The sequence below is a fragment of the Pongo abelii genome, chromosome 8 (assembly GCF_028885655.2).
Source record: "Pongo abelii isolate AG06213 chromosome 8, NHGRI_mPonAbe1-v2.0_pri, whole genome shotgun sequence".
NCBI classification, from domain to species: domain Eukaryota; kingdom Metazoa; phylum Chordata; class Mammalia; order Primates; family Hominidae; genus Pongo; species Pongo abelii.
The window spans coordinates 74,851,767-74,875,761 of NC_071993.2; the positions used below are offsets into that span (position 1 = coordinate 74,851,767).

Here is a 23,995-nt window from a genome sequence, read left to right on the forward strand (position 1 = left end):
AATTCTATGGCTTACAAATAGTGATTATATTTTTGAGAAGAGAAACCATTCATTAGGAAGTACCTAGGATAGACTAGGCTAAACACAAATATGCAGGGAGGAAAATTACAACTTTAGCAACAGTTCCAGCTGAAGGTGGTAGATTCCTGTGTCTGAGTTATGATGGAGACCATGTATGTAGAATGGAGAGGTTTTACAAGACTCCTTAGATAATGTTGTGAGTGACTAAATATGCTAGAAAATGTTAATAAACAATGATGTCTCATCAGATTTGGAAACTAGGAGAATGATGGATAAACCAAACATTTAATACGTAACTGAGGCAAGCACTATCTTGTTCCTTTTAATCTTTTAATATGCTTGACAACCATTTAGAGGTATTATTGTCACCAGGTTAACTAACTTGCCCCAATAAGTGGTAGAGTCAGATACAAATCTAAATCTTTTGTTGTTGTTGTTGTTTTTGAGACAGTCTCACTCTGTTGCCCAGGCTGAAGTGCAGTGGTGCAATCATAGCTCATTGCAACGTCCACCTCCCAGGCTCAAGCAATTCTCATGCCTCAGCCTCCCGAGTAGCTGGGACTACAGGCCTGCACCACAGTACCTGGCTAGTTTTTGTATTCTGTTTAGTTTCACCATGTTGGCCAGGCTGGTCTCAGAACTCCTGGCCTCAAGTGATCCACCTGCCTCGGCCTCCCAAAGTGCTGGGATTACAGGTGTGATCCACCGCGCCCAGCCAGTCTTTCTGATTTCAAAGCAAATAGGTGGGCTTTTTGGACAGGAGCAGCATATTGGGCCAGAATCAACATTTGTACGAGTCTTTTATTTTTGGAAGGGTGATCCTGAACTCCTGGGCTCAAGCAATCCTGTGTCAGCCTCCTGAGTAGCTGGAACTACAGGTGCATGCCACGGCACCTGGCAGTTACTAGTCTTACAGATCTAGCCCAACCCTAGTATAGTTTTACAGAAAAAAAATTCTCAAAACTATTTCAACTGTAATTTTGTTTGCACCTCCTTGCAGGTAGAAAGTGCAATCTGAATTTTATGATAGCACATACAGGCTTTCCCTTTCAGCCATTCATTAAGTTCTACTATAAACATTGAAATGGGAAAATTCAATATGAAATTTTTGCTTTTACAAAAAAAGATGTCATATCTATACTGGTTATGTCATATTTATAGCAGTAAGTGTAATCAGCACCTAACACATATTAGAGCCTCTATAAATGTTTTATTTTGCTTGTTGAATGAATTAATGCAGTAACTATGTAACTGGCATCCTCCTATACTTTGCCGTAGCACCATAATGATCTTTTGAAAACACAAATCTGGTAAGTTACTCCTGCTTAGAGTCCTTTGGTGATTCTGAATAAATGTTCAGATAAAGCCCATATTCCATCGTATGGCATCCAGGCTCTCTCCTAAATTGGTTGGCCTTATATGCCTCTTCCAGCTTTATTTCTACTCCCCACATCTACCATTCTATTCATGCTGGAACTATACACCAGTTATATCATCGTTTCTCACCTCTGTACCTCTGAACACACTGAGTGCTTCTCTTACACATCACAGGTCCCAGTAGAGGCTCTATCATAGAATGAAAACTATCGTAATTATGTCTCTGGGTCAGTGGTTCTTAAATGTTAGAGTGCGACAAGATTGTTGGGCCCCATCCCTGAAGTTTCTGATTCAGTAGATCTGGAGTGGGATCCGAGAGTTTACATTTCTAAAACATTTCAGATGATGCAACTCTGCTGGTCTGAGACCACACTTTTGAGAACCACTGCTCTGGATTAAAGTTCCTTCAGGGTAGGGGCAAGATAACACTTACTCCATTTTGCATTGCTACAACAGAACACCACAGACTGAGTAATTTGTAAAGAAAATGAATTTATTTATTTCAGTTCTGGAGGCTAGGAAGTCCAAGATCAAGAGGCTCGCATCTGGTGATGGCCCTCTTGACATAACCTGGTAGAAGGCATCTCATGGCCAGATAGCAAGACCTTGTGTGTCAACTCAGGTTTCTCTTTTCTTACAAAGCCACTAGTCACATCATGGGGGACCCACAGTAAGAACTTTTATCTAATCCTAATTACTTCCCAAAGGCCTCACCTCCAATCAGTATATGAATTTGATGATTAAGTTCCAACACAAAAAATTTAGGGGACACATTCAAACCGTAGCAAGCACTAACTGATAGTCTGTAAATATGCTAAATCCATGCATGAATACGGAAATAAATAGGAGAAGGGGAAAGGAAGTGAGAGAAGATAACCTAGGTGGCAGAAATAATACAAGTTAATTTCTTCTTCGCCTTTGCTTTTGCTATTTTTTTTTTCTTTTTTTTGAGACAAAGTCTTGCTCTCTCACCAGGCTGGAGTGCAGTGGCACAATCTCGGCTCACTGCAAGCTCTGCCCCCTGGGTTCATGCCATTCTCCTGCCTCAGCCTCCCGAGTAGCTGGGACTACAGGCGCCTGCCACCACGTCCGGCTAATTTTTTTTGTATTTTTAGTAGAGACAGGGTTTCACCGTGTTAGCCAGGATGGTCTCTATCTCCTGACCTCGTGATCCGCCTGCCCTGGCCTCCCAAAGTGCTGGGATTACAGGCGTGAGCCACCGCGCCCGGCCTGCTTTTGCTATTAACAAAATCTGGTGTAGGTTTCACAAAAGCACATCCTGTAGATTACTCTCTCATACCTTGTCTACCAAATTTTGTAATTTGAAGTTTCTAGTATTTTTCTGACATTAAGGTTGTCATGATCTAGACACTATACTATTGCTTATCCTAAGTGAACTTTTAAGATTTACTCTTGGCCGGGCACGGTGGCTCACGCCTGTAATCCCAACACTTTGGGAGGCCAAGGCAGGTGGATCACAATGTGTCCAGAGTTTGTTCCTTCCGGTGGGTTCGTGGTCTCGCTGATTTCAAGAATGAAGCTGTGGACCTTTGCAGTGAGTGTTACAGCTCTCAAAGGTGGCATGGACCCAAAGAGTGAGCAGCAGCAAGATTTATTGTGAAGAGCAAAAGAACAAAGCTTCCACAGCGTGGAAGGGGACCCAAGCGGGTTGCTGCTGCTGGCTGGGGGCTGGGGTGAGGGGGGTGGCAGCCAGCTTTTATTCCCTTATTTGTCCCCCACCCATGTCCTGCTGATTGGCCCATTTTACAGAGTGCTGATTGGTCCATTTTACAGAGCACTGATTGGTCCATTTTACAAATCTCTAGCCACGGAGAGCTGATTGGTGTGTTTTACAAACCTCTAGCTAGCTAGAGCGCTGATTGGTGTGTTTTACAATCCTAGCTACAGAGTGCTGATTGGTGCATTTTACAATCCTCTTGTAAGACAGAAAAGTTCTCCAAGTCCCCACCCGACCCAGAAGTCCAGCTGGCTTCACCTCTCAATGAGGTCAGGAGATCGAGACCATCCTGGCTAATACGGTGAAACCCCATCTCTACCAAAAATACAAAAAATTAGCCAGGCATGGTGGCACGTGCCTGTAGTCCCAGCTACTTGGGAGGCTGAGGTAGGAGAATGGTTTGAACCCGGGAGGCGGAGGTTGCAGTAAGCCGAGATCGCACCACTGCATTCCAGCCTGGGTGACAGAGCAAGACTCCATCTCAAAATTAAAAAAGAAAAAAAAAAGGATTTAGTCTTAGAATCATGAAATGTTAGAGCTGGAAGGGATAGGGCACCTGTCCGACGCATTTGTAGAACTTGTACAGATGGTACTCACATGGTGCTGCTCTGTCTTGCTTTCTTTCCGGGGCATAATACCACTCCTGGAAAACCTTTGCTTTATTCTAATACTGAGCTGCATAACAGTTCTAATCCATAATTGTGTTATATTTTAGACCTGTATTTTTTTTTCTAAGTGAGAGCATCTTTAATTTTATAATCACTTGTTTTTGAAATCCCTTAGCTGTCTAAAAACCTGGGCTCTCAAAAGAGCTAAAAAATCCCCTTCCTGGGAACAACCAGGAAAGACTAACTTTTATCCTGAGACAATAAATGGGTACCACACGTGAACAGACATTGTTAACAAAATTTTATCTTCCATCTATTTTCATAAGAGCTCATTTTATCTTTTCTAAGTCATTTGTTTTCCCGTAAATACTCTTACGCCCCACCACTTCCCCTATGTATTTTTTGTTTGTTTTTTGTTTTTTTGTAGAGATGGGGTCTCGTTATGTTGCCCAGGCTGGTCTCAAACTCCTGGGCTCAAGTGATCTTCCCACCCTGGCCTCAAAGAGTTAGGCACCTGGCCATGTCTCTTGTTTATTTAATTTGCAGGCCCCCAATAACTCATCCTAAGAGGGTATAAGTTTTTCTTCCCTAGCAATATCAAAACAATGAGAAAATTCTTCATTAGTGAGAGAAATAAAAATTTTAATGGTTTAGATCAGTGGTTCTCAACTCTGGGTAGATTTTTGAGACATGGTGTCTCTGTCACCCAAGCTAGAGTGCAGTGGCATGATCACCTCAGTGTAATTTCAAATTCCTGTACTCAAGATGTGTCCAGAGTTGGTTCCTTCTCGTGGGTTTGCGGTCTCGCTGACTTAAAAGAACGGAGCCGTGGACCTTCGCCGTGTTACAGCTCTTAAATGTGGCACAGGCCCAAAGAGTGAGCAGCAGCAAGATGTATCATGAAGAGTGAAAGAACAGAGCTTCCACAGTATGGAAGGGGACCCGAGCCGGTTGCCACTGCTGGCTGGGGGGTGGCCAGCTTTTATTCCCTTATTTGTCCCCGCCCACGTCCTGCTGGTTGGTCCATTTTACAAACTTCTAGCCAGGCTGGAGTGCATTGGTGCGATCTCGGCTCACTGCAACCTCTGCCTCCCGGGTTCAAGCAATTCTCCTGCCTCAGCCTCCCTAGTAGCTGGGATTACAGGCATGTGCCACCACGTCCGACTAATGTTGTATTTTTGGTCAAGGCGGGGTTTCTCCATGTTGGTCAGGTTGGTCTCGAACTCCCGACCTCAGGTGATCTGCCCACCTTGACCTCCCAAAGTGCTGGGATTACAGGCGTGAGCCACTGCGCCCAGCCTGATTGGTGCGTTTTCACAAGCACTGATTGGTGCATTTTACAAACCTCCAGCTAGCCAGAGTGCGTTTTACAATCCTAGCTACAGTGTTGATTGGTGCATTCTACAATCCCCTTGTAAGACAGAAAAGTTCTCCAAGTCCCCACGCGACTCAGAAGTCCAGCTGGCTTCACCTCTCAAAGGGATCTTCCTGTCTCAGCTTCCAAAGTAGCTGGGAATACAGGTGCATGCCACCATGCCCAGCTCATTGTTAATTTTTTTGTAGAGATAGGGTCTCATTTTGTTGGCCAGGCTGGTCTCGAATTCCTGGCTTCAGGTGATCTTTCCACCTCAGACTCCTGAAGTGGCTGGGATTACAGGTATTTTTTTGAGGTGGTTTTGTTTTTAATGCTTATGGCCCAGTCTCTGAGATTCTTATTTTATTGGTCAGAGTAGGACCCAGGCCTGGTTATTTTAAAAGCTTCTAAGGTGATTCTAATATGCAGCCAGGGTTGAGAACCAATGGATTAGACATTGTAACTCTTCATTAAAGACACAAATTTCTTTTTCAGTTTATGACTTCTAATTAACTGGCTGACTTTTGACTGAAATCACCAAATATTAAATTTGAATTATTTTTCAAATTGGTTATGCTACAAAAAGTCTTGAGCAAAACGGATAGGCATCCTGTATGAGTTTTAAGCCAGCCTATTAAAAACATTATATAGCTATTTAAAATTGAAACCAGTAATATTTATAAAAATTCATTATCACAGTTACAGCTTCCTAAACTACTGAACAATCCTATCCTTGACAATAAATCTAACAATGAGAAGAGATTTGAGAATAGAGCTATTTTAATCATGCAAACAGCAAGCTCAGTTTCTGTTTCAAATTCTTTATTATACATCATGGTTGCACAATTTGAGGCTGGTTAAATACAATTGGTTTTCAAAATCTCTTTGAATATTTTCTAGATTACTACATGCAAATGACCATGAAAATATTTGGCATTTTAAAATTTTGAAACTCTGAATAGGCACTTACATGAAGGAAAACATTACCATTCATAGATATCCACATGTAGAACAGATGCTCCAGCACATGGTACATGGACCCTTCTGCCAGTAAAGTTGGTTCCTGACCATTTTATCAAAGTGCCATAGTAGTAAAACAGGTTTAAAGAAATGTAATTTGGGTTATTTAGCTTACTCATAAAGTAAGGTTAACTGACAAGACTTGCACTGAAGTGCATAAAAAAATATTGGTACAAAAACCAATGAATCATAAGTGAAAGTAGTTTCCATACAGCAGGTTTCATTTTGGTTCCTACACTCCACATTTAGTGTATTTGCTATCAGACCCCATGCATATGAATGGATGACTGCAATCTTCTTTTTTAGAGACTTTAAACAAATGACTTGAATTTAGTGTTAAAAAATTAAGAGATGGATGAAGTTTCAATGTGAGTTTAACTGGCCAAAGTTCGAGTTTAATAAACATGAAATTACCCAGATCTAGATAACTACATGCTTCACAGGTCCTCCTGAGTCCCCCATCCCAAAATTTTCCCCTGAAAAGAAAATGAATGTATGAAGAAAATAATATTTGCATACACATGGCAAAAAGATTCCTTAAATTGAAATATATAAATATGTTTCAAAGTATTTATGGAAAAAATAGTTTTAACAAATCTAAAATGCCAACCTAAGTCAACTCCACATTGCAGAAAACACACAACGGTACTACTGGAAAATAGCAAAACTGTTACTTAATATGGCCAAAAAAAAGGAGGACATAATGACCTGCCACATAACTCTTGGGGAAAGAAATCTAATATTCATAGCACAGAAGACCTCAAAGAGGATAAAATTCTGGAAGCCATGGAATGGTACTCAGAAGTGCCTGCGGTGAAACACTCCATATGCTTTTCTCAAACACATACGTTAAAAACAAATGTAGTTCTCAAAAATATTGAGATGCCATGTTTTAAATCTCTGCAGGACACAAGAGGCCACTCAGGTTTTCTAATTTTATTTAAACACAAAATATTTAATTTTTTGCATGTACAGAATAAGAGGTAATCATTAGCCTGAAAAGAGAGAAGGATTTATAATCAACATTATGCAGAAAGAAAGCAAAATTACAAATACCAGCCTACTCACATGAAAACTTTTCATGTTTACGCTGATATATATCTGAGTGCGTATCATCAAAGTAGGAAGTTAAAAAAAAAAGGCAGCTTAACAAAGTTCCAGTGTTTCAAAGAAAGCACTTTTAAAAATGTATATACATGAACGAACATTTCATTATATCATAAAATAAATGCAGCGCTGTAAGATAAAGGAAGACTAATATATATGGAGTTTTGGCCTTTTTCCGCCCCCTCCGGCTGCAACCATCTTTAACCTGCTGAACTTAATCTCAAGGGTTACAGGAGTTTTTTGCTTTTCTTTTTTTCTCCTGTTCAGTTCACATTTCAGGCTGTTCGGCAGATGCCTGTGATTCTGGAGATTCAAATCGCTGGTGAAAGTTTGTTCTCTGTTTCCTCAGTTTTTCAGGAGCTTTTCTCCATAAAATTATCTCCTAGTAAACAAATGCAAGATATTAACAAATTAATGTTTGATATGATGCCTTATCTCTATGATGCCTTAAATTTTCACCATGGAAATCATGACTGCCACTTCAATTTTAACCATAATAAAATTAAATTCTTCCCTACAAAAGCCCTCCTCTTTTCCAACTGATCCACTTTCTTCCAGCTCTAATCTTGACTGCCCCTTCTACCTCTAGTGCTCCTATCACCAGCACCCATGCATTCCACCACCATCAATCCAATCTGTCAAGAAGTCCTATTGTTACTTTAAAGAATTCCCCAAATCCATCCTTTAATTGTTCATTGCCCTCATTCAAATTCAAGTTCTTGTCACTTAGATATTAAAACAGCTTCCTGAGAGGCAAGAGAGGCAGAGCCCTTTCTATCTAATACTTCATTATCACTACCAGGTTAATCCTCTAGCACACTGCTTGGATTGCTCTTTAGTAATTCTCAGTGCCTCCAGGATAAATCTCCAAACAGGTATTCATGCCCCTCTATAACCTTTATCCAATTTACCAACATTATTCTCTTCCCTCCCTAGACCATTTTCCCCCGTCGGCCAAACTGAGTTACTCTCTGCCTCCAATGCAATCCAAATAAACTCGCCCTACATCTTCCACAGTCTTCAAATCTCGATTTATCTACCTAACTCTTACCCTAACCAATCCATCCTGAGAACTTCCATCTTCTAAATTCCTAAAATTATTTGCTTCATGAAGTCATTATAGGCTGAGGTTTTTTTTCCCCCAACATATCAGAATTTAAACATCCAAATAAGTGCACATGGGAAATAATAGACTACCTCCAATAGTGCCATGATATACAATTGATTTTGAAATTGTAAAAATCATGTAATTTATTTCGAAGTTATAAATCACATATGTTTAATTATACAACATTAGGATGGCAATACTGGAATAGGTTTTCTCTCTTCTAAATTACTGTCAAACTATTATTTAAGTATTCTGTTAGTTTATATTATTTTTCTTTTTCCCAGATATCTACAATGTGAGAACATGGAGGACAGATCATGTTTATAAAAGGTAGTTTTTGTATTTTTCATAGTACTTAGCACAGAATAATTTCTAACTTAGCTTTGAACACTCAACTGACATTCAACTACATGTTTATTAATCTGATTCAGAATACAAAAGACCATTCTAATTACTATCTTCATTCAAAATTCACCAAAAGCTTTTAATTGATTTTCAAATGAGAACAAGTTTATAATGAACACTGTATATTAAACAAAGAATTAGAGGTGGCTGGGCGTGGTGGCTCATGCCTGTAATCCCAGCATTTTGGGAGGCTGAGGCAGGCGGATCACCTGAGGTCAGGAGTTTGAGACCAGCCTGGTCAACATGGTGAAACCCAGTCTCTACTAAAAATAGAAAAATTAGCCGGGCATGATGGTGCATGCCTATAATCCCAGCTACTCGGGAGGCTGAGGCGGGAGAATTCCTTGAACCGGGAGGTGAAGGTTGCAGTGAGCTGAGATCACACCACTGCACTCCAGCCCAGGCAACAGAGCGAGACTCTGTCTCAAAAAAAAAAAAAAAAAAAAATGTATTAGAGGCTGGGCATGGTGGCTCACGCCTGTAATCCCAGCACTTTGGGAGGCCAAGGCAGGCGGATCACTTTAGGCCAGGAGTTTGAAAACAGCCTGGCCAACATGGCAAAACCCTGTCTCTACAAAAAACAAAATACAAAGATTAACCTGTAGCGAGACTCTGTCTCAAAAAAAAAAATTATTAGAATTCAGTCATCTCATGGACATTTATAATAGAATTGTTTAAAAGGGATAAATCAGCAGGGCACAGTGGTACGTGCCTGTACCTCCCAGCTACTCAAGAGGCTGTGACTGGAGGATTGCTTGGAAGATCCCCATCTCAAAAAATAAAAATAGTAATAATAATAGTAATGCATATTTGTTAAGAGATATTCAAGACACTACTGAGTAAAAATGCAAATTAAAGAATACAGCTGGGCATGGTGGCTCATGCCTATAATCCCAGCCCTTTGGGAGGCCAAGGGAGGAGGATTGTTTAAGCCCAAGAGTTCAAGACTAGCCTGGGCAACATAGTGAGACTCTGTCTCTACAAAAAATTAAAAACAGTAAGGAAAAAAAAAAGCAATATCCATAATATGATGTAAACACACATACACACATTAGTTGCAATGGTGGTGGAAATTCTGCTGACCTTTACTTCATTCTTTGTTATTACCTTATTTTTTTCTAAATAAGCAGCAGGTATTGTTTTTATTGAAAAACAAAAACCAAAGAACTTGTAAGAGAAAACTAAAAGCCCTGAAAAATTATAGTTCATTCTGGAGTACTGCAGAATGATTGGGGAGGGTTCTATCATAGGATTCTATTCTCCTCTACTTCTTTATCTATCATACCCACAGTGTTTTTATTTATTTAGAAACTCCCACTCGCTCAGTACAATGAAGCTTAGAAGAGTGCTTTCAAGGTATTTTTAGATCTGCCGCAAAACATAATAACAGCCTAAGTGGCACCATACCTGCTGTTTGAAGTACCTCCGGTCTTCCTCATCAACAAGCACTAAATTCAAAAAGTACCTTACTGAAAATTTTTTGTTCACATCTCTCATTGTTGGAGTTGGGTCATATCCTGCTAAAAATAGTCTTATTGGAATTGATTCACCTGAAAGAAAAGGAATTTCCACTTAATTCTAAAGATGATTAAATATAGTCACATAACAGGTAGGACTAAGCACTATAGAGTTGACATTAATGCTTCACATCCTCATGAGATGTAAAATAACAAAGACCAGGGTTCATCCTCAGTAGTACTGATATTTTGGGCTGAATAATTCTTTGTTGTGGGGAGGGTCCTATCCTTTGCAGGATGTTTAGCAGCAACCCTGGCCTCTACCCACTAGATACCAGTAGTACTCTCCAAATGTAACAGCCAAAAATATCTCCAGGCAACACCAAACGTTCATTGTGAGGTGAAGTTGCCCCTAGATGAGAACTACTGTTCTAGAGTCAGAATACCTGGCTTCAAATCTCTACCACTTATTGGTTGTGTGACCTTGGAAAAATCACTTACTCATTGTTTAAGTTCTTCATCTGTGAAATGGGGAATAATAATAGTATTCACAAGGAATGTGTAAGGACCATATGGGTTAATATACCTAAAAAACTCAAACAGTGCCAACAGATAAGTGCTCTATAAGTTGTTTTGTTATCTTCTTTCATGAAGTTTACCATAATTTCTAATCATGTGTATAAATTATTGAATACTTGTTACTCATACAATCAAAGCTAAAAATGGACAGAATGATGACATTCTTTTATTACCAAAAAGACTGTTATTCAGAGTCTCATTGCTTCTATTTTCCTAAGGCTAATTCTTTGCATAGTCTTTTTTTTTTTTTTTTTTTTTTTGAGATGGAGTCTTGCTCTGTCGCCCAGGCTGGAGTGCAATGGCGCGATCTCAGCTCAGTGCAACCTCCACCTCCTGGGTTCATCCAATTCTCCTGCCTCAGCCTCCTGAGTAGCTGGGATTACAGGCAACTGCCACCATGCCCGGCTAATTTTTTTTGTATTTTTAGTAGAACTGGGTTTCACCATGTTGGCCAGGCTGACCAGTCTCGAACTCCTGACCTCAGGTGATCCACCCACCTGGCCTCACAAAGTGCTGGGATTACAGGCATGAGCCACCACGCCCAACTTTTTTTTTCTTTTTCTTTTCTTTTTTTTTGAGGCAGGATCTTGCTCCGTCATTGAGGCTGGTGTGCAGTACTGCCATCTTGGCTCACTGCAACCTTGCCTCCTGGGCTCAAGTGAGCTTCCCACCTCCCAAGTAGCTGGGACCATAGGTGCATGCCACCATGCCTGGCTAATTTTTGTATTTTTTATAGAAATGGGGGTTTTGCCATGTTGCCCAGACTGGTCTCAAACTCCTGGGCTCAAGCAATCCACCCACTTTGGCCTCCCAAAATGGTGGGATTACAGGCATGAGCCACCACGCCCGGCCCTTGAATTTTTTTTGTTTTTTTTTTTTTTTGAGATGGAGTTTCACTCTGTCTCCCAGGCTGGAGTGCAGTGGCATGATCTCAGCTCACTACAACCTGCGCCTCCCGGGTTCAAGTGATTCTCCTGCCTCAGCTTCCCAAGTAGCTGGGATGACAGGCATGCACCACCATACCCAGCTAATTTTTATATTTTCAGTAGAGACAGGGTTTCACCACGTTGGCCAGGCTGGTCTTGAACTCCTGACCTCAAGCGATCTGCCCACCTCAGCCTCCCAAAGTGTTGGGATTACAGGCATGAGCCACCACACCTGGCCTGAATATTTTTTACATAATAATTTTCTCATGCACACCAATTTGCTGAAAGATATAAAACTCATAATTTTACATAAAAACTGGTGGCTGCTGGAATTTTACAAAGTAATGTTGCATAACACAAGAGTACACATACATGCATCAAAAGGAACACAGCCACCTAGCTCAAAGAGTTTTAGAGCACCTAAGACTACATTGCCTCATCTACACTTGGCACTTAATAAATGGTACTGGCTCTGTGATGTAAGTACAAATAGTGAAGAAATCCCAGACATGAATTTTAAAATTGATAAATACTGGCTTCACTGTCTCAGATACTGAAGATTATCTAGTAATGGAACTACTTATTTTCTTGAGGGCCATAATGACTCCAAAAACCTACAGGAATTAATGCTCAGCCATACTCCATTTTGTGGTCAGCAGGAGAAAAAAGATTTACAAAGATGAACTATTGTATAATAGAAGACAATGAAAATATTACAAATTCAAAACTAGAGAATAGATAGATACATATAACTGTCTCTAGTAAATCCTAAATTGAAACTGAAAAATTAAACCTTATTTCAGACTAGGAAATATAATTACAGTCTTCTTTGCAGCTGTACAAAGATGACCTTAAAAGCTATCATTGTAAGAATGGTTTAAGAATTCAAAGATACTTTCACACTAAATAAATACAAATAGAACTGCCATGAACACTTCTGTTTGTACTATACAAAAGAAGTAACTGAGAAGTGTGTTACCTTTTACTGGTGCACCATCCATTATTTCATATTTGGCGATTGTTTCTGTTTCTGTTGTGGTACTGGGTCCTAGTGCAATAATGTAAATAACATTAATTTAAATATTCCAGAATGTAATTACTAGCCTTATGCCTTCTTATTTTTCCACTACATTATTTTTTTTTAGAGACGGTGTCTCGCTCTGTCACCCAAGCTAGAGTGCAGTGGTGCAATCATGGCTCGCCGCAGCCTCAACCTCCTGGGCTTAAGCAATCCTTCTGCCTCAGCCTCCCAAGTAGCTGAGATTACACGTGTGCACCACCATGCCTGTTTTTTTTTTTTTCAATTTTTGTAGAGATGGGTTCTCAATATATTGCCCAGGCTTGTCTCAAACTCCTGAACTCAAGCAATCCTCCCACCTAAGCCTCCTGAGTAGCTGGGACTACAGGCGTGCACTATCATGCCTGGCTAATTTTTGTATTTTTTGGGACAGAGATGGGGTTTCACCATGATGCCCCGACTGGTCTCGAATTCCTTGGGTTCAAGTGATCTGCCCGCCTCAGCCTCCCAAAGTAGTGGGATTACAGGTGAGTGACCGCACCTGGCCAAATTTTAAACAACAAAGGAGAATCTGAAGTTGTTTGAAACAACAAAGGAGAATTTGAAGTGATTTTAAAATCACTTAAATTTACTAGCAAGTAGAAACATGGAGATTAAGAAATCACATGTGGGGGTACATGTTCTCAGGACCTCTTGAGATCATGCCTTGGGTGAGAATTTTATTTAAAAATAAAATAATAATAATAAAAGAAATCAGATGTTTTAAATTATGAATACTGACTGTAAATTCTTTTTTTTTTTTTTTTTTGCACATAAGCAACATTGTTTTTAATCCAGTTGGTAAACTTTGTTTTTTATTTATAAATTCTTATAAAGTGTTGCCTAGAATTACTTTCAGCAAAAAACCCGACAGTGAGGCCAGGCGCGGTGGCTCACGCCTGTAATCCCAGCACTTTGAGAGGCCAAGGCAGGCAGACTGCCTGAGCTCAGGAGTTTGAGACCAGCCTAGGCAACATGGTGAAACCCTGTCTCTACTAAAAATACAAAAATTAGCCAGGCATGTTGGCGTGAGCCTGTAATCCCAGCTACTCAGGAGGCTGAGGCAGGAGAATTGCTTGAACCCTGGAGGCAGAGGTTGCAGTGAGCCGAGATCACGCCACTGCACTCCAGCCTGGAAACAGAGGGAGACTCCGTCTCCAAAAAAAAAAAAAAAAAAAACCACCCAACAATGTTAGAGGAGAAAGTAAGTTTATATATTTATATATTAAAACCAAAAAGCAGGGATGAACCAATAAATGATATCAGGACAACTGATCAGCCATCTGGAAAAACATAAAGGTGATACATACCTCACCTCTTACATCACAACACATTTCAAATGAATTAAAATTTTAAAAATGAAACAAAATCCCTAAACCACAATATATTACTTCAGCAGAATCAAGCACAGAAAATTATTTTTAGAACTTCAGTGTGAAAAAGACCTTTCTAACCATGGCATAACACCCAGAGGCCATAAAATGAAAAACTGATAAATCTGACTACATAAACATCAACAACTTCTACATGGCATAAACCACCACAAACAAGACAAACAAGGGAAATTTTTGCTACCCTTAATATTAGAAAAAGGAATTCAGGGCACAGTGGCTCACACCTGTAAACCCAGCATTTTGGGATGCTGAGGCAGGAGGATCGCTGAGTCCAGGAGTTCGAAACCAGCCTGGGCAACATAGTGACACCCTGTCTCTACAAAAAATAAAAAATTAGCTGGGTGTGGTGGCATGCGCCTGTGGTCCCAGCTACCCACAACGCTGAGGTTGGAGGCTTGCTCAAGTCCAGGAGTTCAAGGCTGCAGTGAGCTATTTTGCACTCCAGCCTGGGCGACAGTCTGAGACCCTGTCTCAAAAAAAAAAGGTGGAGGGGGATTGATTTCTCTAATATATAGTTTCTACAAATAAGTAAGAAAAAGAATAGTCCAATAGATAATGGGGCAAAGAATATGAATGGCTTACAGAAAATAAAAATTGTTTTTATTCATATGAAGAGATGTTCATCCTCAATAAAAAACTGAAAATTAAAACTATAATGGAATATATTAATTAGCTTGACTGTGGTAATCATTTCATAATGTAAACATTCCATCATACATCTTGAATATATACAATTTTTATTTGCCAATTATACCTCAATAAAGCAGTGGGGGAAAAATAATCCATAAGAAAAATCCCAAAACTACAATGTAGTAGTATCTCCCCCTTACCCATCAAATGGGCTAAAAGTTTTTACAGCATTGTGCTCATGAGAATATAGGGGAAAAGAGGCACTCTCCTACATTCACTGCTGATAGCAATGCAAACTGGTATAATCCCTAAAGAGGACTTACTGATAACATGCATCAAAATTATAAATGGCCAGGTGCAATGGCTTATGCCTGTAATCATAACACTTTGGGAGGCAGAGGTGGGAGGATAGCTTGAGTCCAGGAGTTCGAGACCAGCCTGGGCAACACAGTGAGACCCTGTTCGCCACAAAAAGGGCGGAAGAATTATAAACAAATATGCTGTTTAACCCATGAATTCCACTTCTAAGATTTTATCTTGCACACGTGCAAAATGACATTATTTATAATAGCAAAAGACCGGAAACAACCAGTATGTCCACAAACAGCAGACTGGTTCAATTTTAGTACATCAATAAAATGGAAAACTATTAAAAAGATAAAGTATTCTACACATTGTTATGGAAAGTTCTCTAAGATGCACTACTAAGTGGCAAAGCGAAGTATGCATTATACACCACCATTTAAGTAAAAAGGGGTGTGTCTTATACATAGGTACTTGCTTGTATACATAATAACTAATTGCAAAGTTTTGGTTTTTGTTTTTCTTTTTTTGGAATGGTCTCACTCTGTTGTCCAAGCTGAAGTGCAGTGGCTATTCACAGGCACAATCCCACTACTGATCAGCACAGGAGTTTTGACCTGCTCCACTGAGGATTTTTAAATTTATAATAAACATATTACCTATGAGTAGCTAGAGTACAGAAATAAGATACTTTTTACTGTATACTCTTTTACATTTTATTTTTGAACCATGTGAATTTATTACCTATTCAAAAATTAATTTTTTATAAAAAATAAATTCCGGACAATCAAAAATTAATTTAAAAAAAATTAAATAACTTACTGCCAGCAATATTAACTAGCAAAATTAGTACTCAATGTGGATATCAAATTAATTATGTTTAAACAATATTTTAAGATTTTAAAAATGTCAACTAAAACAAAGAATTTTAATTTACATACTCTTTTCAACTTACCAATTCCTGTGATCTCTTTTTTGATCAGCTGTAACTCCATATGTTGTATTTTTATTCTTACTAATAAGAAGTAAATTTTTCCAACAATCACATCCTTTAAATGATACCTATTGGGGAAGAACATATCTCACTAAACATGTTTAAAAACAAGCAAAAAGAGTGAACTATGTCCTAAAAGACTTTGATAGACATCTTTAGTATAATTACTTAAGAATACCATTTTGAGGCTGGGCACAGTGGCTCTTGCCTGTAATCCTAGCACTTTGGAAGGCCGGGGCAGGCGGATCACTTGAGGTCAGGAGTTCAAGACCATCCTGGCCAACATGGCGAAACTGTGTCTCTACTAAAAATACAAAAATTAGCTGGGTGTGGTAGCAGATGCTTGTGATCCCTGCTACTTGGGAGGCTGAGGCGGGAGGACTGCCTGAACCCAGGAGGTGAAGGCTGCAGAGAGGCAAATCGCACCACTGCACTCCAGCTTGGGTGACAGAGTGAGACTCCATCTCAAAAAAAAAAAAAAAGTTACTATTTTGAGCTCTTTCCTGGCCGCTGCTGAGTTGCACGGAGGTGGCGGCCTGGGTATATTCAAGATTCATTTTCACTCACCACCATGGCTGAGGAAGGCATTGCTGCTGGAGGTATAATGGACGTTACTACTGCTTTACAAGAGGTGCTGACGACCACCCTCATCCATGATGGCCTAGCATGTGGAATTCACAAAGCTGCCAAAGCCTTAGACAGGCACCAAGCTCATCTTTGTGTGCTTGCATCTAATTGTGTTGAGCTCATGTATGTTAAGTTGGTGGAGGCCCTTTGTGCTGAACCCCGGTTGATGACAACAAGAAACTGGGGAATGGGTAAGCCTCTATAAAACTGACAGATGGGGGAAAACCCGTAAAGTGGTCGGTTGCAGTTGTGCAGTAGTTAAGAACTATGGCAAGGAGTCTCAGGCCAGGATGTCATCAAAGAATACTTCAAATGAATAAATAAAACTTTGGCTCACCAAAAACAAAAACAAAAACCAACAACAACCATTTTGATTATTCATATTGTTTAGTGTTCTTTTTTTCAAAAAAGTATTCATCATTTCACTATGCAAAAATAAAGAATCAAACTTTTACTTGACTACCTCAGAGGGAATAATTACTCTGGTTAACTGTTCTGGCTGGGCTCAGTGGCTCACACCTATAATCCCAGCACTTTGGGAGGCCCAAGCCGACAGGATTGCTTGAACCCAGGAGTTTGAGACCAGCCTAGGCAACATAGGGAGATGTAATCTCTTCTAAAAATTAGCCGGGTGGTGCAAAATTAGTGGCACATGCCTGTGATCCTAGCTACTCAGGAGGTTGAGGTGAGATGATAATTTGAGCCTGGGAGATTGAGGCTGCAGTGACTCATGATTGTGCCACTGCACTCCAGCCTGGGTGACAGAGCCAGACTCTTTCTCAAAACAAACACACACAAAAAATACTTGAAATATTTGGTGTATGAAGATATTTTCAACATTAAAAGACACAAGAGTTTAGTGTCATTATTACTCAAGTTCTACAAGAGTGCAGCTAACATAAATCATCTGCCCACAAAGACAAAGTAAAAGAAACCTACCTACATAGGTTGAGTCTGCTGTTGTGATAGCTAATAACCAAAGGTCGCTCCCATGTACCTTGTAATGATGTGGTAATAAACTTAGGAATCCCTATAATATCCAGAGGACTTTTTAGCATCCTCTCAGGTTTGGCTCTCAAAATTGTATCTCAAGAGTTGATTAATATAAATTATGTCAGGCCGGGCACGCCTATAATCCCAGCACTTTGGGAGACCAAGGCAGGCAGATCATCTGAGGTCAGGAGTTCAAGACCAGCCTGGCCAACATGGTGAAACCCCATCTCTACTAAAACTACAAAAATCAGCCGGGCATGGTGGCACATGCCTGTCATCCCAGCTACTCAGGAGGCTGAGGCAGGAGAGTTGCTTGAACTCAGGAGGTAGAGGTTGCAGTGAGCCGAGATCGTGCCACTGCACTCCAGACTGGACGACAGAGATTCTGACTCCAAAAAAAAAAAAAATATGTCAGGCGCGGTGGCTCACGCCTATAATCCCAGCACTTTGGGAGGCCGAGGTGGGTGGACCATGAGGTCAGGAGTTTGAGACCAGCCTGACCAACATGGTGAAACCCCATCTCCACTAAAAATACAAAACTTAGCCAGGCATAGTGGCGGGCACCTATAATCCCAGCTACTCAGGAGGCTGAGGCAGGAGAATCCCTTGAACCCAGGAGGCGGAGGTTGCAGTGAGCCGAGATCACGCCATTGCACTCCAGCCTGGGCGACAGAGTGAGACTCAAACAAAAAACTGTGTGTGTGTGTGTGTGTGTGTGTGTGTAAAATTATGTCACTCTGAAGGGAAGCTTCAGTGGTTTCAGGTCCTAAACTATTTGATAATTTCATCAACAATATAATTTTAAGATTATGAAGGCCATATATATTACATATTCAGTGATATAAACCTGGGAGTGACAACCAATAAAAATAATGTAACAAAAGACTGAGGTATGAAGAGGATAATACAGGGCACATCCATTTCTTCAACAAACAAACTTTAATTAAAAAAACAGAAGGGAAACCTATAAATTAAAAAATTTAAGGCTCAAACAACCAAATGCAATGTATGGCCCTTGTTTAAATACTGATTTGAACAAAGCATGTGAAAAAACAAAGATATCTGTGAGCCACTTAGGGAAATGTGAATACTGTCTGGGTGTATGAAGATATTAAGGAATTACTAATATTTTTAGATATAAGAGTATTGTAGTTATATTTAGAATGATATATAACTTTTTTAAGCTTTTTTCTGAATAGACACAGAAAACAAGCTTGTCATATAACATTTAAATAAGAGAGATGTAAAGTCAATACATAATTTCATCCTTTACAGATAACCACTGTTAACAACAGAATATCATTGCAGACTCTTTTCTATTCATATCCAAATACATGAGTATTTTACAGAAATGAAACAGTACTATGCGTGCTGTTTTTATGGCTTTTTCACTTAATATATCATGGACACGCTTCTGGAGAACTAAATACATATGTCTCAATCTTTTTTTTTTGTTTTTTGAGATAGAGTGTCACTCTGTCACCCAGGCTGGACTGCAGTGGCGCGATCTCAGCACACTGCAACCTTTGCCTCCCAGTTCAAGCAATTCTCCTCCCTCAGCCTCCCAAGTGGCTGGGATTACAGGCGTGCACCGCCACGCCCATCTAATTTTTGTATTTTCAGTAGAGACGGAGTTTCTCCATGTTGACCATGCTGGTCTCAAACTCCTGACCTCAGGTGTTCGAACTCTGCCCACCTTGGCCTCCCAAAGTGCTGGGATTACAGGTGTGAGCCACCGCACCCGGCCTCAATCTTTTTAACCCTTCTTTAGCATTCCACAGTATGGTTGGACCGTAATTTATTTAACTGTTATAATACCAGTAGGCATTTAAATGGCAATCTTTTGTTCATGTAAGTAATGTTTCTGAAAACATCTTAGTCCATGTATAAAATGATAGATACAACTTCCCATAGATTATATTGAAGCAAATTCCAGATATATAATTTAATTGATAAAATGATACATAATTTTATGGGTTAAATTAAATGTCTGGAATTTGCTTCAATATAACCTATGGGGAGTATGAGAGCTGAATACAGATAAACTGTATCGTGTGTTGACAACTGTTGGAGCTGGGCAATGGGTACATGATATTATTCAGTATACTGTTCAAATATTTTAGTATATGCTTGAAATTTCCCATAATAAATTTAAAAAGGCATTAAACACAAAATATGAGCCAGTTTTGTAAAAATACAACATATATAAACATATATACCTTCCCCCTCCCCCCATGGAATGATATACAAGGAGACATTAACAGTGATTAAGTGGTAAAGGTGAAAATATGTGAAAAGAGATGGCTAGGATGAGGTAATGTCAAGCCAGTAAGATAAACTGTATCCTCAGAAGGATTGGCTGCCTTCTGAGATGGTGACATCCTCTACACAAAGTGGCCAAGCAGAGATTTATCAGGAATAGAACATAAAAGACACCTTTACTGGGTGGAAGCCAGACCAAACTCCTACAATTTCTTTTAGCTCAGAGATCCTGTTGATTTGTTAACATCAGATTAATGTCAATTCTATCCTTACTTTGACCAACTGACAAACACCTGAAAAGTTAATTTTTGAATTTTCCCTGAACAACTTATCTGTGAAAGATACTTACTTTGATTTATTATATTCAAATTCTATATGTAGACAATCTTCAATGCCCACTTCCATCTTAATAGAGTTGTTAACATCAGGATAGGTGGCAAGCTGGTGAACAATAAGATCATATTCTTTTACCAAATCTGTCAGTCTTCTCACTATTGTCACTTTAAGAAAATACCTACAAAGTTAAAAGAGAGGATGAGTTAAATCACCTGTAATAAATTTTCATGTTTTAAATCAGCAAACATTAACTGCAACTCAGGCTTCTCCTTCTTGCTGGAACTCCTTTGGGATCAACTTACTTCATTACTTCGCGAAGGAGTTCCAATTTTCTTTAATGCCCCCAACATGAAAAAAAATACAAAGTTCAATTTTAAGAATAGTGTAAATACTTTACAGATGAGTTTGGAGGGCTGTCATCAAGCCTACTTGAAGAAACCTCTCCAGATCCCTTCTTTAAGGAACTGCTATTTGAAATTTGGGTCGTCAAACCCAGTTCCAGATAGATAATGCCAAGTTAAACAGAGAAAGCAAGATCTCGGACCTGATGCATTCAGATTAATATCCTCAAATGCCCTGGACTCTGAGGCATCCCTGGCTTCCTGCATACAGACTTAGTGAAGGGAGAGGACACTGAATTGAGAGTTTAGAAAACTAGGTTCGTACTCCTGTTCTGCCATCCACTATTTGTATCATTTTAGATGTATCAGAGCCTCTCTGGTACTCCAGATTACTTCTGAACCATATACTAAATGAGATTTTCTGGGAAATTAGTGAATTTAGAAGGTAATTCAGTTTACATGACAAATGAAGTACGTAAGGGACAATTCATACCAGGGAAGTGTATAACTACAATGTCTCATAACAATGTTGTCTAACTCTATAATGTTAGAACGCTCTATTACCTCAAATCAGCATTAGCCAAAGTATGTGACAGAATTTTTAAAAATCTTAAATCTTCCAATATAGAATTATAATTAGAGGTTCAAATAATATATCAACAGTAGTCATTACTTTCTAGTTTTGATTCTGTTTGCAGTTTATAATACACATTCATACCTCAAGCGGACATTGGCACCGATGTAAGATTCATATGGCTTTTCAACTTGCATAAATTCAAAATCATAACTTCTGCTCTGAGTCAGTTCTCCAGGTAAGGCTAGTTCTTTCACTAGGTTTACAAATTCATGAGTATTACTCTTGTCATTGAAAAGTTCTAAGAAATTTTAAAAGGCAAAAAGACCAATTATTTAATAGCCATTTCAATAAAACCCAAACATCTACTTCAAACACAAACAATTTTTACCAAAAGAATTATTGAGTTTGTCTCTAATAAACTAGACCTATGCTCTGAGTTCCATTATCCTTTTTATAATTATACTTCATGTAGGCATAAAAGATTTCAAGTGGCATAGCACAATGAAAATTTCTATTAAAAATGAGTTCATTCCTTTGATGTAGTTGGGGCTCTCCCAATATGAAGCCATTTGACACATTACCAGCAATTATTTGAACTTCCCCTAGACAAGGCAAAAATTCTGTTTTGCTTTAGTTAGGCAAATATATTACCTTCATAAAATTACAAAACACAAAAAGACTAAAACCAACTATCAATTACTACAACTTGCCTCTCAGTCAGAATAGACATGTAAGTACACTCTCAGTCAGAACAGATATATAAACAAATATCTACCCATTCCAATTCTGATACTTTAAAAATGTACACTGAAACTTAGAAAGCTAGATTTTAAGCCTAGTTATGTAGACAGTATTATAAAGACATATTTTCTTTTCTCTTCTGAATCTGCAGTATAGAAAGATTTATATAGTTTAACTCCCTACTAAATCAAGCATGTATCTGGAATCATGTATGGAAATGTACATAAGTTGATCTAAGTCAAGAAGAAACTACACCTTTCCTTCTCACATGGAATTGTGTGTTGACACAAGTGAGTCTGGCTACAGGCACACACTAGATCAGGAAGACAAATGGCATGGGTAATTAGAAAATGAAGAATGAAGGTGAGGCTGCTAATTATAAGAAGGATGGTGAAAAATGTAGGCAGATGAAAATTTCAGTAGGTCAATTAATTTACTTGAATTATTTTTCAAGGCTGGTAGTTTCATATATATCATGAAATGATATATCAAATATCATTTCATACAAGTCAAAGAAACACAATTTAATATAGTTATAAAGTAAGTCCTCTCTTTTATTATGCAAAATCAATTCCTTCCTTCTACAAAGCTAAGCTCTAATTCAATTATTTTGGTGCAAAATCCAACCCTCTTCAAATTCAGTTATCAAAGAAAAAGAAATAATACTATTTTAAAACTCACCAATTTGACCTACAAATTCAATTCTAATTCCTTGGTGTTCTAGCCTCTTTCCAGGTTGCTTAAAGGCTAGGTTTACCTGCCAAAACATGAAATTATAAGAGATGTTAACAATCCTTTGAGTGGGCCTACTAGTAGCTTCCTTTCAGATGAATGCAATATATAAATATTTCAGGTATTCATTTATGAAGTTTGAGACACCACCACATACCTAAATCAGGATGATGTTATAGCACCAGAGAAGGTGTAATTTAGTTATACACAATCATGGGTGAACCTCTTACTTACATCAACATAAAGTCTGCTTTGTTAAGGAATCCTTAATAGGTGGAGAACTATAAAAAGACTCAAAGAAAGGAACAGCCTTCAACTATTCATACTTGTTTTCTGGTCAAACAGTTAATTCTATGACTAATAAAAGCATTTTAAAATGTGAGGTAATTACTAATTTCAAGAACTGACCTAAAAACAGATGCAATTCCAGGACATTTAAATCAAGCAAGACTAACATCCACACAACTAGGACTATATTATGGACAATGCTCAGAAATTTGTCGGTCAAATCATAGCTTCATACTTATTGTAATTGAGGTATCACTTTCAGTTTTCTGTAACCAATATATTATTATAATTCCTAACCTTAAAAGCAGTGCCTTTTGTCCTGAGTCTGCTACCCACCATAAAAACAGAATGCCTAAAGATTTAAATTCAAGTATGATTTATCTTACATACTTTATTTTTTTTTTCCCCAGAAAGGACTCTGTTGCTTAGGCTGGAGTGCAGTGGCACAATCATAGCTTACTGCAGCCTCAACCTCTTGGGCTCAAATGATCCTACTTCCTCAGCCTCCCAAAGTACTAGAAGTACAGGCATGAGCTACTGCACCTGGCATACATACTTTTGGAGTAAAGTATATAATCTCAAAATTCCTAAACTCATATATCTGTCAAGTGGAAATCTTAAAAAATATATATATATGCACGTACGTGCACGCACCCACACACACACACACACACACATATATATATTTTAAGAGACAGAGTCTCACTCTGTCACCCAGGCTGGAGTACAGTGCATGATTATTGTTCACTACAGCTTTGAACCCCTAGGGTTGTGATCCTCTTGCCTCAGCCTCCAAATAGCTGGGACTATAGGGATGCATAACTATGCCAGGCTAATTAAAAACATTTTTTTTGTAGAGATGAGGTCTCACTATATTGCCCAAGCTGGTCTCAAACTCCTGGCCTCAAGCAATTCTGCCATGTTGGACTCCCAAAGTGCTGGGCTTACAGGCATGAGCCACTGTACTGGCCACAAATTCATCTTTAGATTTAGATGGAGTTTCGCTCTTGTTGCCCAGGC

At 39.0% G+C, this 23,995-nt stretch overlaps 1 protein-coding gene and 1 pseudogene across 4 annotated transcripts in view; one reads left to right on the top strand and one right to left on the bottom strand.

Annotated features, from left to right (window-relative positions):
• Positions 1–5,903: 5,903 nt before the first annotated feature.
• The window catches only part of VPS26A (VPS26 retromer complex component A), a 50,154-nt gene continuing 32,062 nt past the window's right edge, over positions 5,904–23,995 (bottom strand). For 3 of the 4 annotated variants that reach the window (XM_009245533.4, XM_054521692.2, XM_054521691.2), the window contains exons 3-9: positions 22,637–22,712; positions 21,356–21,512; positions 20,310–20,474; positions 16,040–16,146; positions 12,680–12,748; positions 10,146–10,288; positions 5,904–7,607 (exon numbers count right to left, since the gene is read on the bottom strand). In XM_009245533.4, the coding sequence (XP_009243808.1) occupies positions 7,494–7,607; positions 10,146–10,288; positions 12,680–12,748; positions 16,040–16,146; positions 20,310–20,474; positions 21,356–21,512; positions 22,637–22,712 (831 nt within the window). In that variant the 3' untranslated portion in view covers positions 5,904–7,493. 4 annotated transcript variants of the gene reach the window in all.
• Positions 16,650–17,021, top strand: LOC112135163 (small ribosomal subunit protein eS12-like; annotated as a pseudogene).